This window comes from Acanthaster planci, linkage group LG05, assembly GCF_054643075.1.
Source record: "Acanthaster planci isolate LZ-2023a linkage group LG05, COTS_SCS, whole genome shotgun sequence".
NCBI lineage: Eukaryota > Metazoa > Echinodermata > Asteroidea > Valvatida > Acanthasteridae > Acanthaster > Acanthaster planci.
In genome coordinates, this window is record NC_141781.1 from 18,658,658 (window position 1) to 18,679,133 (window position 20,476).

Genomic DNA, 20,476 nt, shown 5'->3' on the forward strand with positions numbered 1-20,476 from the left:
CCCTGGCTTCTGGTGTCGTGCATTCCTTCTCAAAACAGGCAGATCCAAAACCAACTTAACACTTTCTAAGGGGGGGGTGGATTAAGGAATTCTTCGTGTAATTTTGTTGGCCTTTCCGAGCGGTGGTATACGTGAGGCTATAAAATATAGGCCCTTTTGCACGCTTTGGAGGGGAAAGGAAACAAATACTCCCCTCTTTCGTAATGACACCCCCTGTAGGGACATGTTTGGCCCAACAGTTTGCAAGAGGGCGGGGTCGTTTTCTGGTAGGGGCATTCAAATTTATTCTGCAACGGTTGACTACGGCGGGCTATAACGCCAAACTTTTTCCTGAACGGGGCACGCACGGACCGTGGGGTGGGTGGGGAACAGGACTGGAGCGGGGGGCGTGGCCCATGCTTCCCCTTAATTCATGTAATTACGTTATTGCAGCTACTCCGTACTCCGCACTGGAGATTCAGCGGGTATGGGTATAATTAAAAATAAGGATTTTTGATAGACGATTAAAGTTTTTCCTATGTTTGAAACGAATCCCGGTTACCAAATTAACCGAATAACACAGCTCCGTCGGAATACCGCACTCTACAAAAATATCGATTGTGAAACGTTAATCATTCAACGCTCAAATTGCTATTTGACGTCTGGGAACTACACTTCATTCAACGGCGCAAAATCCACGATGACATCAGCGCCAAGCCTCATTCGATCGGAGGCAGGTTGCTTTGCGATTCACATGCTGCACGCTGCGCTGAAGCACATGGTCATCACTACACACAGCCTAGCGAGCTCAGTTCGTGCTTATGCGAATCAGTCAAGCTCAAAGGCCTGAGAGAGAAAGGAAAGGCCTTGCGACTAAATCGTCCGATTCATTGGTTTCGCCTGCCAACTGAAAATGGCTAACGAACTCCCTGACGGGCTGGGATCGGAGTCTACGTGTATATCGGGCTCGTTCTCCAGTGAAATCACCCACTACCTGCTGGTTGTGGTTGGAGAGCCTCTCAGCCAAGAATACGTGGATCCAGCCCTTGCAGACGTGGAAAAAGGTAGGCGAAATAAGATTAGCCCAGGCTTATTCTTCTACTGGCTATGGGCAATGATGGAATATTTAGGCCGAACTTTACTGCCCATATTGCAGTGATCCAGTGCAATCAATTTACATGTACACGTGCATTTTGAGAAGCTCTGCTCTTTAGAGGCCCCCATCCACATTTATTGTTGTAAACATTGTAAATGTGTGATATTTATTGTATTGTTATGTGGAAATAAACAAGATTGATTGATCTGTTGATTGATGTCTCATTCATGCAGACTAAATTTGTGTTAGTCCCTGACCTATCCATGACAAGCACAACCACAAAGCCTGTCGAGCACGTGTCCAATATCAGCAATGTACATGTACGTACCTGAAATACATGTTTTTGGTTTTTACCAGAAAGAGTTCCATGATATACGGACGCCACTTGACACCCCATGCCCAAACCCTGTGAAAGTGTGTTTTAAGTAAACGACTTGGATTTTCCCTCCTACCGGTAAATTGTACTTTTCTCAACATGTTTTTGCTTTCTGAAGGCTAGTACGGGTAGGCCACCGTAGGGAATAATTACTGGCGTGCGTAGATGGAACTTTTCCCTTTTTACCAGACGATAAAGATTGTCTGTAAATTCCACCTGAAGGCCCTATACAGTAAACAGTGAAAGCTGTAGACAAGTCCAATTGTGACAATACCGGGGGTAGCTCAAGCCCGCAGTCCCTACACGTATCAGGGGTATTGTCTGGAATTCAATTGTTGCCAAGAATTCATCTTGAGGTTGCATGCAGCATTTAAATGAATTGGATTTTAAGCTATCATCAGTATGTCAGTTCACTTGAATTGCCACTGTTTTTATGCCCCTGGTTTGGGCAAATTACGAGGCCCATTTAAAACTGCAGCACATACCCTGTACATTTATGAGTCTTACCAATAAATAATTACATTTGAAAGTAAAATCAGGGTGGGTTAATTCTGCTGAAATTATTAGTGAGTGACCAGCATAAAAAGTGACACAATGTATCAATTAAAAATGTTTTGTGAGAGTTTTGGGGTTGGGTCAGGTTACTTACATGTACATGTACATGTAGGTACATAACCGGAAACATCCATTTTTATGGTCTTACCGCTGGACCATAAGCATGTACTGTACAGGTAATATGCTTTACATTTATGTAAAGCATATTCTTGACTTGTTGGAGTTCAAACCGTAAATTAAGGTTTTTTTTTTAAATTTGTATGCTATACATTTCTTTAACACCCTTTTCTCTTCGCATCCTGAGGTCAAGAAATACCCGGTTTATGTACATTGTTGATACAGGTTTTGGCATTATGTCATTTGAATACTTTATCTTCATTAGCACCTTTGAGGTTGTAACAATTGATGTTGTTGTGTTGGGCTTGACAGTGTAAACTTTGAAAACAGTTCCTGCCAGGTTATTGACTTACTGGCTCACAGCATGCATGTAATAAGGTCATCCCTTGCCAGCCGAGGCTGGGAACCTGCAGACAGGAAGGTGAAAATTTGGTTGGCTGCCCCACCACGCGGTAGACTTCCCCCCTGGTGACCACAGAGGGGCGTGTGATCGGTATGTACGTGAACGCCAGGATCCATCTCGTTACTTTGTGGGCATCAGTTCAATTCGGTTCTGTCTGATTCCTGGCAAGGTTTGACAAACTGGCCCAATGCACTGTTCTTGAATTTACATGTGTACCATATACAGGTATTCCGCACAGGGTTTCCCCTGCCTACTCAACTGTGCAGTTGCCCATCTCACTGATTTTAGTGACCACCTCAGGGTTTTCTGTTGAATTTTACCACCTCAAACTTAAAATAGACTAAAGTTGAAGGCAAAAGCGAAACAGAATACAAGCCTGATTTACATGTACATGTATTTGAGAGGGGAAATTGAAATGTACCGGTACTATTATACTACATGTACATGTACCGGTATTTAGGCCTTTTCAAAACACTCACTTTTCTTCTAAGGTAACAATTTTGGCCAAAGTTTGGCCTCAAACATATCAGTACCCCAGGGGAACCCAGTAACCATATCATATTTTGCATAATAATGTACAGTTTTAACACTGATCAAGTGCCACCATGAACTAAACAACAGGACTTCCATGTACTACGTGTAGGAGGGCGGCGGCAGCTGCACATGTACATATCAGTAGTTGGCTCCCCTAGTGAAGCCATCCACACCTTTTTGAAATGACAGTTTTTTCCCACATACCGTACATGTCAAAGTCTGAATTAACGATGCAGACTTGTACCAGTACATGCACATGCACAAGATTCTACCTGCGGAGAGCAGTGGTAAAAAACCTGGGCCAGTTTTACAATGTGCAGTCATGTACTTGTACATGTACAGTCTCCAGACAACCAACCTTTGGAGTGATTCTGTGATTCTACAATGTGGAGAAGCCCGTTGGTGTTGCACGAAGAATGTTTTGAAGGTTTCGAAAGGAAAATTGAAGGAATATCTACTGCTGCCGAACGTTGCATTTTTTGAAAAACTTGAGAAACTATATTAAGAGAAAATAAAATCACATTAATTTTACAAATTTATGTTAAATCTGGTCAGAATCATCAGATAATGTTGTATTTAAAAAAGTGCAGAAATGGATGAGAAAACAACTACTGACTTCTGGAAAGCTCTTGGTTCAATAGAACTACATACATGTACATGTATTGGTAGCCTCAATTGAATTTTGAAGCAATGCTGGCTTCACCTTTAGAGCCAAAAGTGAAGGGAATTACCTTCTGAGGCTATCGCAAATTCCACATTTCAACTTCAATAGTCCGGTTCTCTCGGTAAAATAAATAACAAATTAACATCCACTACAATAATCGCATATGTACCAAAACGGGTTTGTCCCATTTTCACCTCTCAAGATATTAGTTATAACTGCAAGCTAGACATGTACATGTAGCATTTCTGAAAGACAAGCACCGGTGCTGTGATACACAACTTAAGGTGTCATTGAACAGTTGCATAGATGAGTGTCTTACCAGTACAAGTACATTCGACCTGCACGTACGAGTACATTGTGCAAGTTCCTGAGAATTGCCCGGGACCAGATCACAGTGGCATAGGGCAGGGCAGTTTTGAGGGAACAGGTTTTGCGGTGAAATGTACATGTATGTACAGTATACATGCGTGTACAGGTAGTCTGGAACCGTACATGTACACTGTACATGTACCTGTGCATCCTGTTTTAAATGTTCATAAAAAATCATAAACACAAACTGCAGTTCAGTGTGCAAATAAATGAATGTGTGTACACATGCACTTCGGGTGAAAATTCAAGTCTGCAGCCAGAAGGCAGATGACCTTACATGTACTTAAATTCATGCCCCAGAATACTCTGAAGTCTGAGTTTTCTGTTGGTTCAATGGAGGAAGTGAACAAAGGAAACATTCAACCTTCGTGTTTGCTCAAGCTTGTAACTGACAGCACTTGGCCTACTTGTGCGTATAGGATATGGGAGGGGTCCCGGTCGCCGAGGCTAATTATGAGCAGACAGTCTGGTACACGGGCCGACTTTCAAACCTCAAAATGGTAATCTACATGTATTGCTAGGCAGTGTTTTGAGAAGGGTTGAAGTTTTGAAAAAGGTTGTACAGTATTCACACTATTAGTCAGGCATATTGTTTGAACATGTGCCTCAGTTGTGTAAAAATACAGTTCTACAGATACATGTACATGCAGTACTCTCCATACGTGGGTGATGGCTAATAACAGGTCTGGTGCCTCGCGCCTTGGCCTTGTCCTAGATACCATGTATGTACATGTACTCGAGTACTGCTTCCTGTTGAGGTTTCTAATTTACAAATTCCAGTTTTAAAGGGACATCACGCTCTTAAATTTTTGAAAAATTGAGGCACCGGTGCATACATGTACTGGTACGTGTAAAGAAATCCATTGTATGTACATGTACATGTACATATCTGATGATGTAAGATGCAGTTACAGTGAACATTTCCTATGAAGATGATACCGGGTCATCAGACCATCAATGAAGCATGCTCAGTGGGCCAGTCAGATAAATGCAAGCTGAAGTCAGAAACATTCAAAATAAATGAACTCTGTTGCACACATCAAGTGATGGTTTCTGGGCCATCTTCATGAACTATGCAAAGAAAATATTGAAAACCAAATGTTACACATGTACATGTACATGCAGTGCTGGTACTGGAGGTTTTATACAAGTACTTGTTTACCGGTACATGTATGTACTGGTAGTTTACATGTACAATACATAGTGCTGTTTTTAACTGTAAAAGGTGAGGAGGGGGTGCACTCGGCTCCTTCTACACTTTCCTTTATGGTCAATTTGACACCAATTTTGTGAGAATCGAACAAACAATGTACATGTACACATAGCACCCATTTCACCAAGCCAGGTCAGCCAAACTGAAATGTACATGTTCAATGCATGGGAAAGCATGCAGGCTGGCACACATGTTAACCGTCCACTTTAAATGACTGTGAACTACAAAATGTAACATGCACATGTATGTCAGATTGAGTTGATACTCAGCATTTGTACTGGTAAGCAGTGTTTTTACATGCATGGGCATACATGTACCGGGTAGGATAGCCGCGTTCTAGGGGAGGGAGTGCAGATCCTTCCCTGAGATTGTCCAAATAACCTGGTTCTTTTAAAGTTACGTGTAAGTGTTTTTTTTTAGTTTTAACTTTAACATGGTTGTTGCATTGTACTGTTCACACACATGTAGGCCTTTATACTGGTACACCATACATGTACCGGTACACGCAAAAACTTGCTTTACATTGATGAGACAAGACCAACAGCTGCTCAAATCCACTTCCAAGAATTTAAAACAAAATTCTCCTTATCTCTCTGTCCGCTTGACCTGTGCCCCATCCCTTGTATTTTTGATAGCAACGTGTAGTTCATGTCACCCATCTTAACATTCCCCAAATAGTTTGTATGTGTAAGAGCATGCCAAGAGAGGCACATGGAGGAGGCTGCAATACAAAATGACAGGCTCATTGAAGTATGCCAGAAGATCGTATTGTCATAATTGTTGCCTGGTACTGGTACCAATACTGTACCAGAATGTACTAAAACTACTGGTAATAGTGGTATACTGTATACCATGTACCGTACATGTACATGTACAACGTACACATCGTACACATGTACTGTACGTACATATCGGTACTGGTACACTGACAGCTGTGACGCCGCTCTACATGGTACTGTGTCGGTACTTTAAGGAAACAAAAGCATCGACCAGACACTGGGCATTTCATTCACCATGCAGGGTTCACACGCCTCCTGGAAAACCTGGAAAATCCTGGAATTTTATACCCATCCTGGGAAGTCCTGGAAAATGTATAATTTTTAAAAAAGGTCCTGGAAATTTCAGCAAAATCAATGTTACTTTTAAAATGAGCCAAGAATGATCTACATGTATTTAACTGTGACCGAAAATTTACCACAATCGATCCGTCCCCGCGTACGTTGTTGCTATTGCGCGGCGCAGTACAGTTGTACATTATTCACTTTGCGTGGTCTACACACTCGAAAACACACCCGCGCTGCATGCAGCACTATGAGCGAAGTCAATTTGGGATGTTGCCCACAATGTGATTCTGTCTATTTTGCCTGCGTGGGGCACCAAGGATATCATTACTAAACTTTATTGTAGTCAAATTTTACCTTCGTTTTTTGTAGCTCCAAGGTGAATTGTCTGTCGTGGATATAATTATGAAATCATTCTCTGTTAAATTCATGCACTTTATTTAATACTTAATTAAATATTTCCAGTCATTTTAAACTGATAAAGCTTAGTGTAAAAGTAAACCTGTGACTGTGTCAAACCTTTTTCCTTAACACTGAATTGACTTGGGCAAGTTTTTTTAAGATCACTAGCTGTGTGTACCGGTAGGCCAACCCTGTGGTCGGGTTGTCACTGTCAGAAAACTTGTCACGTCTCCATCGCTGCGCTGCTCGATTTCTATACATTGTTAGTTATAACTTCACAATGTTCTATTGTATTGTATTGATATATTGAGTTGCGTGTCCAACCTGAATTACCGGTAAGTCCTGGAAAATTCAACGTTTCAAACTTTTGACCTGGAAAAGTCCTAAAATTTTTTTTCACAAAGGTGTATGAACCCTGTGCATGGACATCATTACATGTTCATCAGCTTCTCCTGATGCTGGTCATATATTGTAATGTAGAGCCATTGAGAATAATCACAACCACTACCGGTAGATCTCTCTCATAGAACACTGTCTTTGAAGGAAAGTTATCATGCATAGTGTGCAAATGTTCTATACATATGCCCGCATGTTGATCCAATCTTTGAAATACCCAGTATGGTGCAGCGGATGTACGTACATGTACACGCACGTCATGAAAATATGATACAGTGGAACATCACTGTACCGAACACCGCTACATCGGACATTTGGCTGTACTGCACATTGTCCTTGGTTCCCAATATTTTGTGCACAAAACCTACCAGACATTATGCAGTTGCAAATCAACTGAGATTCCTCACAGATTCCTGATTTTGCTCTACAGCACATGAAAGTCCTGGGAGATGGAATTGTGGGGTCAGCAGTCCCACTGTGTGATGTTGTTTAATGGGAGAGGGGAGTTCATTCTCCAAGAACTCAGCTGTTACATGTTCATACATGTACATGCGCAATCACTTTGAAACTGAGCATGCAGGTGTAAAAATTCAGCTTTTTAGCAGATTTCAACTTTTTCGGTTTAGATGTTGCTCGTGAATTTTAGCTTTTTTGTGCAGCCGCTGTGTACAAATGTATGGGGATTTGTTACATTTCAGCTTTTTGCGAGCTGTTTTCAGCTTTAATTGTAAATGGCCTCTCACACCCCTGATATAAAGACACTCATTATTGGTACAACTGTGAAGTTTCAATTTCATGTTGTGGTCATTTGAAGTTCTTGACCTCAGATGTGTCAGTCCAGGTGCATTGAGCAGTGGAAACAGTTTGATTTGTTGGCTGATCTTGGGAAAATCCATGTTGCACAAGAATGGCATATATTTCCGATTGTCACAAAATTGGTGTTAAAGTGGCCATACTGTGCTACTTCTCGAGGCTCAGTGTGTGAAAGAATATGCTGCAATAACACTAGAGAGAATGTTAAGGGGGGGGCAGATTCTGTCTCCAACCCTTTTTACATGCAGGGTTAAGTCAGATTGGGCATTTGGCACTAGGGCTGGCCAGAGGCATCAATCAAAGTCCTGTGCATGGTCAGAACAGACTATAGGCCTTTTCACACTACAGCATGTCAACCCAGGTTGAACTCAACCCTGGGCGAGCCCATGGCTGCCCTGGGTTGAAAATTGAATTTTTCAACCCTGCATTCAACCCAGCATAGTTTCACTCTTGTTTCGTGTGAATGAGCTCATTGGGGAGGTGAGTTCGACCCGGAAATGAGCCAGGTTGAAAATCTCAACCCTAGTCTGGAGCAGGGTTGAGTTCAACCCAGGTTGAAGTCAATCTCGGGGTTGACGCAGGGTTGGAGCAGGGTTGAAAATTTTCGAGTGTGACTCGCCGCCAGTTTTCAACCCTGCTTCAACCCTGTGTCAACCCCGAGATTTGTCTAGGGTGAAAAGGTCTTATGTGTATATGGTGGCGGTGTTGTAGATTGAATCAAAGATGGATAAAGAGAGGATGGAATTGTCTTCGTCACGTGAGAGTTGGTTTAGCTCTGGAGTGGCAGATGGATTATGAATGTGTACAATGATGACCTGGTGAGTGTTACGGCAACTGTTGTGTCAATCAGTTCAACCAATGGGGAGATCCTAACTTTTGTAGGGCGGAATATCTGGTAACTGCATAACCATTTGCCTCAGAGTAGCAGTTGAGGGTATTACTTGACATGCTCTGGCCCCTCGCCACACAATGCATAAGGCAACACTGACTGTCAACATTTCAGCACAATAACAATTGTCTGCACTCTGCATGTTTCGCAATAGCTTACTGGGACTAGTACCGGTACTTTCAGGTGGCTGGCCCCATCTGCTCCGAGTGGGAACAAGAGAGGGTGTGTTTTACATGGAAATGACAATCTTTTGGTGGGAACGACTCGCAGAGTGTGAAATTAGACCAAAAAAGTGCTTGAACAAAATGTCATAATACAATTAATTTTGTTCTGCCATTATCAGCTTTTGATCTGCCGTATTATATAAAAGGTACTGTAGAGTTGTAACGTGCGATGTAAACTTTCTGCTGTCTGCACGGAATGCACTTTCAACATTCAACCACTTAATGCACACAACAACATTATGATTATTTAAGAATATTTACCGGTACATACCCGTAAGTTTGTAAGTGTATAGGTCTAGTCCGCCATACTTGGGTTGAACTGGAGGAACGGCACGAACGCAGTCAACCACTACTGGTCCATATGGCCTGGTAACCAGGTTACGTGTCATGCACGGGTTTCTACGGAAAATCGAACCTTTGGTTAACAGCGGGACCTACCTGTTATGTTGCGCAAAGAATTATGGGACGATTTCATGTCTGTGCAAGTAAAGTATGCACGTGTGTGTTCATACATGCGTGGCGTTCGGTGACTTTGGGTGGTGATGAGTGATCAGTCCTGATGAATGCCTTGGGCGTAATGAATGTAGTTCTAACACAAAACTACCGGTAATAATAAATTAGACGCCATAATCCCACATATATGTACATGTATTGTGTTGATATTTTAAGAGCTGTTATTGACATGTTGGTCGGACAATTTGCCCGAGCATCTTTGAATTTGTTAGGACAAACACAATAAGTTGAAAATGTTTGATGTCCAACCGTAATTTCACACTCTGTACTTGTACGTAATTGCATAGTCGTGCAGGTTTATGCGCATTTGGCATGGGGTGCGCCGAGTACGAGCAACCAATTTTTGTTGGAATATTTGTCCTTGTGTATGTGCCGAGCGTGTTCACAAGCCCATTTGGAAACTTCCCACCAGTCTGCCTGCTCTAAGTGGTGAGGTTGCACTTAAGCTCAGCATGGATATCCCCCAACTTGAATCCCATGGAAGACTTACGGGATGAGCTGGGTTGTTGGCTATCTAGAAGCTCAAGATCCGATGCCCCAGACACCAATGCATCCTGGCCTTATTGGAGGAGGGGAACACAATCCCACAACACTGCATACGTCAGATCATCACTATGCATCCGTAAAAACAGTACTGCATTACCGCAGGCTGCAGTTACATTCCATATTGACGGACACTTTTGTGTAATTCTGAAATCATATTTTTCATTGCTCTGGCAGCAAGAGTTTGGCCTACATGAGCGTTTGAAAAGTCTTAAAAATAACCCGAAGTACAGATTTAATTTCATTTGATAGTACCAGTTTATGTGCCGATACAACTTTACATTACCGTTACGTACATGTACATGGATACTTGCTGGTACATTTCAACTCTGTGGAGTTGTCCAATTTCTACCCGGTATGGTACCAGAGAAAACAGGGTTTGCTATTTTCCTTATTACATGTAGATGTAGGGATATTTTTCTGAGACAGCTGCATAACAAGTACATGCATACAACATTAGATTATTAATTAATAACAGTTTCATTTACATTAAGTTGAAGTTTAACTTCCCCATTTTGTGAAGCCTATCCTTTTAATTCAAAAGGATACAAGTAAAGTACAATGGGTGTGTAAGTGAACCCTTGAAAGTTGTCTTTGATCATGCAGTGTGTGGCCAAAACATTAATTTTTGCAGTACATGAAAATGAAAGCTTAACTCATTTGTTAACTGAAGGGCGAGGGAGTAATTCTGTCAAACAACTTACTTGATTAACAAAATATGTCAGATACATTCCAACCAGGAAACTGCTGGTTAACCCCTCAAAAATAGGAAATTGCACGGATGAATTTTGGCCTGGCTAATCGTGAGCCAGACTCTCGAGTTGTCTGAATTTTGCAAACCAGCGACGTTTACTTCCTGCTTTGTCCAATCAGACATGTGCATACTGTACAAATCTAGTGTTGCCACTAATTTGAAGCGAAACCAACCACCACTACATATATGTACATTGTAAGAAAAACACCTTCAGGATGACTAAATTTATGTGGACGTAACCTGAGATGACCCTTAGGTTCCGGCTGAGGTCTCAAATGGGAAACATTAATTTGTATGTACATGTAAGGTATTCATACTGAACATGTACATGTACGTGCACGAAACTGAAAGAGCAGACACAAACCACAGAGCACTTTTGTGTCCAGTGCATTTTATATAAACACAGTACAAATACATTCAAGTACAGCAAAATAGCTGTTCTTGCCTTGTTGTACATGTACATTTTGTTCCAGTAAGTATAAGTACATGTACATGTACATAGAATGTGAAATTCTAGATTGGCAAAGAATGGAGTTGTTATTCATGATGGGAATTCACGTTTAATTTGAAAAATATTAAGAAAACTTTCCCATATGAGTTAAACGTTTAAACGTGTAAACGCCCCACCCTTACCACAGTGTCATGGACAACTTTAAACACAACAAATTGTATACAATGTAAATAGTTCACACAAAGTTTTGGTGATTAATTTCATGGTATTCCTTTGATATGAGCAGTAAAGTGTTCTAAAAATCAAATTACACTTTACAGGCATAGTTAACAATAAAAATGAGTGCCAGATTTCACTGGTACACTGTTTTGCTGCAAAGACACCATTGGCATGATTGGGCCAAAAAAACAGTCTTTAGTCTCTTGTCAGCACGTGCGTCGATTTCAAACATGCGCGTCAATCTTCTTTTTTTCTCTGCGAGAGCTACAACAGCACCCTCTTTTGCTGCCCTGCCTCAACATTTTTGCAGCCATTTCGATCTTTTACTCAGGGCGATAGATCCCAGTGAGATTGATGTTGAACAATGATAGCAGACTATGGATTATGGATATGAAAATGTTTGTGGTCAGCTTATAATCATAATAAAGCAGGTCTAGTCCCATGACTCGACAGCGTCTGTCTGCAGTTGTCTGTGAAATCCAACACTGGAGGAGGGGGGGGGAAGCTGCATTGCCGCATCAGTTCTGGAACATCAGTCTGACCAGAGACAAACTATTCTGGGGGGGGCCTTGTGAAGAACAGTGCAGAGTTGGGATTTGCCTAAGCTGCGGAGCTTAAAACACTAGTTACATGTACGTGTACATGTGGCATAAAGCGGGATGACTACTACATGTACGTAATTCATTTGTGTCCACACCAAATGTACAGTGTACATGTACATCACGGTTGTTTAAATGGTACACTGTTTACACATGTGTCAATGATCATGGCTGTGCATATGGTACATGTACATGTACATGTATACATGTACACTCACTGTATTGTACATACATGTACAGTATGCTGTGCCTTCTGCTGTGTTTTGGGCAGGGTTTGGGTAATTACTCTGAAAAAAAGGAGAGAACCACTCATTCAAATACGGTACCATACCGATACATGTATATATTAAAATCTGTACATTGGTTTGGGTTATTTCTAACATGGAAGTAATGCATTAAACACAAACTGACACTTTTCCAGGAAAGAATGCTGGCTGTGAAAAGAACCAACAAACACTGTAGAATGGATACGGTAAGTCACCATTAATATACCGTTACCGGGTATTTGCACAGTTCCATTAGCTACATGTAACCCCCCCTTTGCTGTAACAGTCAAAAATCCTTCCACTTGATTTCCTCCAGTACGCAGACACCGATGGAAAATTTGATTGGTTTTGACTGATAGGACAACTGTGTCAAGAATGTGTCTTTGCAAGGGAGGTTAGTCATGTGAAATGTATACAGACAAGTATTTCACCAACATTAACCCTACTGTTACCCTAACAGTCACAGACAGTCAAAGATTCCACTTCTAGCTCCTCTACAGTACACACTTGGTGCAGATTCCTTCTGTCCAGGAGGGTTACACAAAGTTACAGAAGCAGCATTTATGAAAGTTGCTCTTTCTCGGGAGTCCATGGATGCTGCTTTGCTACTGTGGATATTAGTTTCAAAGGACTGTGTTTGTGTACGGTAGTTTGCCTGACAAATTTTCTTCTTAAACTTGAAAACCAGAATCATGCTCTCCCCTTTGATAACATCCAACTTACTGTACAACACATACTCGTTTCGGTACATGTACATGTACACATACCGGATACAACACGGGCTTCCCTGAATTCAGAATAAAGCAATAGGCCTAGTTTAGCTTTCTGTACACGTGTACACCAGCAAACATGTAGGAAGGCTGGTTGAAGCATAGAGCAAGTCACATCACATAGCCTCAGATATAAATTTTCATGTTCACTGTGTCTGGTTTGAGCATTGAGAAACGTATACAAAAAATGTAGGAGGTGCCTGAAGCATGAATTGGACACACAGCCATGTATGTCAAGCAAGCTTGTTGCTGCAGCCAGACAGGGAATGGCGTCACTGATGACTCATCGGTTGGGCTCCATTAACATGTGGTCAGGCACTCCTGGCAAGTCATTATAAGCGAAGGCCTGGAAATGCTCAGTGTTGCACACAGTCGGTGTTGTTGCGCAGCATAGTGACAGAGAGGTGTATAGGGTAGAGAGCATGGAAGCTTGTGTGTGGAGCTTGATCACATTAGTTGTTATAATGCTTGAATTCTCCAAACCAAAAAAGTCATTCAAGAAATGCTAATAATTTCAAAACATATGCACATAATGCACACCTTGGTTTACAAGTACAGTTTGATATGATTTGCTTTATTTTGAAATCCGTTCACTCAATCATCAAGTTGAGAACCTACATGTACATGTACGTGATGCTAAATAATTTTTGCCGTCTACAAACATGTACATGTACTTGGGGTACGTGTACCAGTATATGTGCTTAACAACCTGCAGTGTCAGTGCACAGACAGGTGCATGTATACATGTACATATAAATATAGTTAACTACTGGAATAACACCAAACCGGTAGGCCCTTCAGATGAGTAACTGCAGACTTCTCTTGATTTATACACTTTATTGTACCAAAGTTAGAGATTGGAGCAAGACTGCAGTGGTTGAATTTTCTACGTGTACATGTACAGTACATGTACCGCACCTGTACATGTACTGGTACATACATGTACACATTGATCATGAACCTGTACAATATGGTACATGTACATGTTCACTTACATGTACATGTACATGTGAACATGCCGTGTTCACAATCATTCTTCTTGTATGTTGGGTCTGCCTGATAACATACAAAAGAATAGACTGTATTCATGTGTTGACCAACTTGAATTGAAAGTGAGTTACCGGTAAAATTTTCCATTTTGGGAATACGAATGTTAAAATACCGGTAACATCGACGGTATGTAAAAGTGCAATAAAAATACATACGAATTTTCGTTCAGAATGTTTTCAAACTTTTGATGAATTGTATCCGTCTTAAACAGCATTTAAAACAAACAGAAAGTGAGATTTGCAACCCCAAATAGTCTGGAATCAATGCATTTACAGTGTAGCAGATTGTATTGAATGTACATGTACATATGTACGATATACCGGTAGATTCAGGGAACAAGATAAAAAAGGCTTCCCTCTGAATAAATTTAATCCTGTCAGCCAGCCCTCCTCCTAAAATATGTTGATTGCTTGTGACAATTCATTTGCATACATGTACATGTACATGTAAGTCAAGCTATTGCATGCGCCTTGCACAATTACCGGTACATGTACTGTACATGTATGTTGGTGTTTTCAGTGAAGCCCCCTAACAGATTCTGTCTGCATGGTTTGTGTAGTTTACCTGTTAAAAATAAATAGCCCTGCAGTGACAAATTAACAGCTCTTGTAACCATGTAAGGACGTAGGGTACTTGACATGAAGCAGCCTTCATGCATGTACATACCAGTGGTACATGTACAGCCATGGAGGAAGGAAAACAGATTCCTCCATCATGTCCATCATTGTCCATGGTACAACTAATTTTGTTACACTAAAAGTTGTGTTGATTTACAAAACTACATGTACATGTGCCACTATGACTTTTTATAAGTGGATTTTCATTACTCTATGGCTTCTATGTTTTATTTTCATGACATGTACATGTACAGGGAACATTGAGGAACACTGACAGTTGGCCTTCATGAACAGTTGTACTAGTCTGGTATGATATATGGAGTGATACTTGTATTCTCCACAGTAGAATTTATCATTAGGATCCATGTGGCATAGCAACAGGGATGACTGAAATACATATACACGGTAGCACTTACAATGTGGTGGGCATGATGTGTGCTCTTGGGTGTTTTTGCATTCTTTGCAAGGGTTGAAGAGATACATGTAAATCTTGGTTCATGCACATACCGGTTGTATGTGAACGAAGGGTACATACATGTATAACGGTACTTGGACCCATAGGAGATCATCAGGTCTCTGTAAAAGACTGAATAGGCCACCCAGTATGGAGAAGAATTTTGCACACAAAACTGTAAGATATACATGTGCAAGTACTGTACATGTACATGCATATGTATCGTACCAGTATGTGGTAATGTTAAAACCATTCATGTAATACCAGTACATGTACATGTCCATTTGCATACATGTGCATGCATACTGTACATGTACACGCCTTCATGCATACACGTACATGTACATGTAGAATGATGCTTATTTGAGATACCGGTATTGTTTTCCCCAAAGAGACAAGTCAACAGATGCTCCTGGGTTGTGTTCACAAAAGGCTGAATTTTATACACCCCCCCAGTCTAGTCATGCTAGTGCTGCCGGTACCTGGTAGTGGTACTGTACATGTATATGTACAGTAAATGTCAGATCTTGTGGGATGTCACTGATGACACAGACAGCCATGCCAATTATTTCCACATGGAGTGTTGGGTCCCTGCTTTTGCCACATTTGTCCCGGACTTGGGAAAATGCCAGTTGGCACCTTAATTAATACATGTACTGGTACACGTACATGTATGTATGTAGGACTGCTGCAGACTACAGGATCAATCCTGAAGGTGTAAAATTTCATGATTTCTATTGGAACTAGGTACCCGTTGTCCATGATATTAAATGTGTATTTCTTAAAGCACCACATCCTCCGAAGTACATGTCTCATTGAATTGAATCCTTGCATAATCTAGAAAACGAAGGGTTTTTGATGCAAACTCACGTGAGGAGTTGATGACCTCAATATGGTTGGATGCCTCAGTCAAGCTTGATTGCTAAATCTTTGTCATGATTGTGAAGCTACAGTACAAGTACACATGTACATGTATGTACAATGTACATGTAGATAAACGTGTACATGGGAAGCATCTGGCCATTTTCTCTGCAACTTAACATACACTTTTAATACTCTAAATACATGTAACCTTGTACCGGTACCGTAGTTTACAATGGAAGCATTTCGTCCATGATAAACAGAAAAGCTTTTTTAAGGGGGGCCACTTAAGGGAAATTGGTGTGCCAGAACTTAGTGACTGAGGTTATTTCAGCATACATGTGCATGTTCATGTACAGTATGGTGCATTCTGATTGCCTCCATATGCAGTCTGCAGACATTGCTTAGTGTGTTCAAGATATACATGTACTAAGTACAGGTGTACATGTACCATTGTCTCATGTACATTATTTCTACATATCATAACAAGAGATGTTCATGATCTGACCAGAATGTCTGTAAAGATCCACTGCAGACAGTTCTGTTGATTACAATTTTAGTACTGCACATTATACAGTACCGGTACTTGTTAAGTTGGAGAATTTGGATGCTTTTTAACAATACACATACCGGGGTACCAGTATTTTTGTATTGTAACATTGTGAGTCTGTTTGATGCAAGAGCTTCATTTGAGACCTGAACAGATGTCAAATGAATCATTAGAAATGTCCATGTTTTGGAGAAAGAATTGATGTACGAATGTACATGTAACATTGAAATCCACACAGGAAAAGCAGTCAGTGATATCTTAACAGTCAACTTTAATTACACATGAAATGAACAAGCAAGGAACTGCAATGAAATTTTGTGGCACCCGTGTCCCCCTGAAGTAGGCCGTCATGCATTGCATTGCGTCCGTTGACATGTTCTCATTTTGCGACGAGGACATCAGGTGGCGGATGAGCTTTGTTAGTCCAGCCATAAGTCCCAGCATGTGTGACTTGATGGCTTTTCATAATGAGTTTTCCACCTCGCTGTGTTTGATTACTGTGGGATTGAAATTTCAACTTGGCTGGGTTTGGATATCACACAGGGCTTGACTTTCACAGAAAAATATACAGGTGTGTGTACATGTATGCACCACACTGGGCCCCGTTTTTTGCCCTGATGCTCGATTTTGTGCTAACGGAGGCTCTGTGTATTTCATGGACGCCGTAAGCAGTAGGCCTAAGCACAGCCTAAAAAAAGGCATGCTTAACTCAGGAAAATTTTACTTATAAAATCGTAGTGACATACATGTAACTTAAGGCCTACCGGTATGTACCGGTAGATGGAGTAAAATTTATCTTGTGTACAGAACACATGTAGCGGTACCACATGTAAAACACTACAGGCATGTACATGTACAATGTACATGTACCAGCAAGTACATGTACATGTCACTATTCAAGTGTACCAGTACATGTACATGTACCCAAAGGAGACGGGCATTCCATAAACTTCAAATGGTGTCACACTTGAAAGCAAAAGGCCATTTCACACTAGACGAAATCGCCAAGTTCCTGTGCAATAAAATCACATCCATGTCATGAAATCGCACATATGTGATGTATGAAAGTGGCCCTAGCGAAAAAATTGCCAAGGTCCTTGGTTTTTGATCTCCGAGGTCCAGACCTCCTCCAAACTTTCACACCCTTGTCAAATTGCAGAGATCGTGTGTGTGAAACGTATGCAGTGTTCATGCATAACCACGGACCTTGGTTTTCGCGGGAGTACTCTGCATGCGCATTGTGCGTTTGCAATAATAAAGATGGCTACGTTCAAGGAGATCATCGTTATGCTTCTTCTGTGCAGTTTAATGAGAATTAAAAGTCCCCCGAAATCAAAGGTAAGTAGTATAAACCCCTCCCTTCGATGCTGGACCTATGAACATAGCACACGTCAGGGCGTACGTACAGTGTACACGTACATGTACATATCACGCACGCGGGAATCTTGGTGGTAACTTACATACGAACATACTGCGGACAGTTACTGCGTGCAGTACCAGTGAATTAAGCTGCACTACACCAAATACTCAAATAGATAACTACAAAATCGGACAGAAATAGTAGCGCCTGTTTACTGTCGTGAAGAGGTTGGCCTTCGTTTTTTTCACTGGAAATTCAAGATTATGGCCAGAAGATCACTTTTTGTTTCAATTTCATGGGGTTAGCTGCAAAAAATTTTTCATTCGCCTTTGAATGAAGATACTCCCATATAGCAGCAAAACTAAGCTGCCCACCTCTATCCAAAAAAGGCCCCGCAATTTGTTTTTGTTTTTTTGAAAGAAATACCCCGAAATTGGTCCTAAATTCGGAATCTATAGAAATACTTCTATGATTCCTCCTGATTATGGCCTGTCTTATCCCATGGGATCACAAAATATTAATGAGCTCGCACGCAGAAATACAATGATTTGGTGGAATGCACCCATAAACAATCATGACCCTTGACCGCATCTTACGTACGTAAACCCCCGAAATGGGGGACGTTGGTGTTTGGTGTACCGCATTGTGTGTGAAAGCTTGCTTCGTGATTGCATACGACCCAGATGACAGACTACTGGCGCCTGTAACCAAGGACCCTAGTTTTTTGGCTAGTGTGTGAAACGGGCTAAAGTACCGGAGATGTACCGGTATACCGTACATGTAGTACACCTTATGTGTTAAACTGTTGATGCTTCCCCCCCAGCTGTCATAGAAAGGAGCATGTACTGGAACCATACATGTATAGCCCAGTTTGTAATGGAGTATTACCATAGTGAGTACTGTCATGACTGTATGGTACTGTACATACGGTACATGTATGTGGGATTTACAGCATGCCATGGACCTGCGAGGTGTCCAACTACCCACTGAGAGGCATAAAAGTCGTCTGTCTTATTCCCTCCACAAAAGCCATTTTATGCTTGCAAGGACCAGACAACTTGCATGTTACAATATGCCCTACCTTAGTGTATGTGCATGAAGTAGGTCATGTGTATAGATTTTGGCAACAGATTACTTTTCAGGGCAGACTGGGCTATGAATAAACATACTTCTCTCTGCGGGAATCCCACAAGCCAGGCATTGTAAGGTGATGTTCCAAGGTCTGTTGCAATCTACATGTACATGTATGCAACAGAATACTTGCCCTTGGCTGTCTGTATTCTCCCAAGGTGGACCTTACCCAGGTGCTCATTTTCCAGCAACCTCCATCCAGGGATATTGAGTGTGACATTTAACACTTGATTGCCTTAAATGCAAGTGCTGATTTTGCAAGACATAAATGTATCCAGTGCCATTGTGCATGAGAATCAAGAGATTCATTTCTCGTTTTTCTGTTGTTTTTGCCTTGTTTTTTTTACTCTTTTCCTCTCATCAGACTGCACTCTTTCTAATGGCTTTCCCCTCTTAATACTCCTTGGTCCTGCTCCTTTTATTTGCTTCCCATGTTTATACCTTTCCACAAATCCTTTTAAGATGATTTGAAATGTAGCCCGGTACAATTTTTGGGCAATTTGTGTGGTCCTACTCTTGTTCCCCCGTCGGTACCATACATGTACTTTTCCCTACAACATTACAATATATTAAGAACAATCAACAAAAGCATAAATAAACAGGGAAGAGTGGGGATACAAGGCGGCAGGGTGGGCTGTGGGAAGGAAAGAGGTGCAGGGGGAGTGGGTAGGGAAAGGGGGTGGGGTGTAGGGTTGGGGGTGTAAGGAGGTTATGGGATGGGAGGAAAGGGGAAGGGTTAGTAATACACAAAGCAAGCACAGTCACAACCAAGGATGGCCAGGACAAACAAAAATGACATGCACTGTGACTTGAAAGTCTGTTCATCCAGCCCTAGATTGGACGATTGACAAATAAATAACCTGGAATTCAGTGACAAAAATATGCTTAAAAAATTAAAATTGACTTGCACATCAAAATTGAGTGATGTAAATAAATAAAAGAAAAGGAAGATAAAAATTACTGCATAAACAGATAAAGTAGGACATACTAGACTAAAATGAGTTGCACAATAGTCGAGAATAGGCTTGTGCGGTACTCCCAGTTCCGAGTGGAACCGCGGTTCCATAAAAAAAAAAATTGGAATCGGCGGCTCTGCTTTTGTGAAGAACCGGGTACCCACCATTGGTGGTTCCACATTCAAAGAGCCGACTCCAAACATCGAATCTGAGTCACCACAAGGGAAAATGAGGACATAAATGAGCTGTAAAATACCCTTATGTCTGGGTACAAAACCCCATTGGTTATTG

General features: G+C 41.3%; 1 protein-coding gene across 1 annotated transcript in view; it reads left to right on the top strand.

Annotated features, from left to right (window-relative positions):
* Positions 1 to 684: 684 nt before the first annotated feature.
* LOC110988682 (uncharacterized) overlaps positions 685 to 20,476 on the top strand; it is a 44,833-nt gene continuing 25,041 nt past the window's right edge. The window contains exon 1 of the mRNA XM_022252442.2: positions 685 to 1,043. Within this exon, the coding sequence (XP_022108134.2) occupies positions 893 to 1,043 (151 nt within the window). The 5' untranslated portion in view covers positions 685 to 892. The remainder of the gene's footprint in view (positions 1,044 to 20,476) is intronic.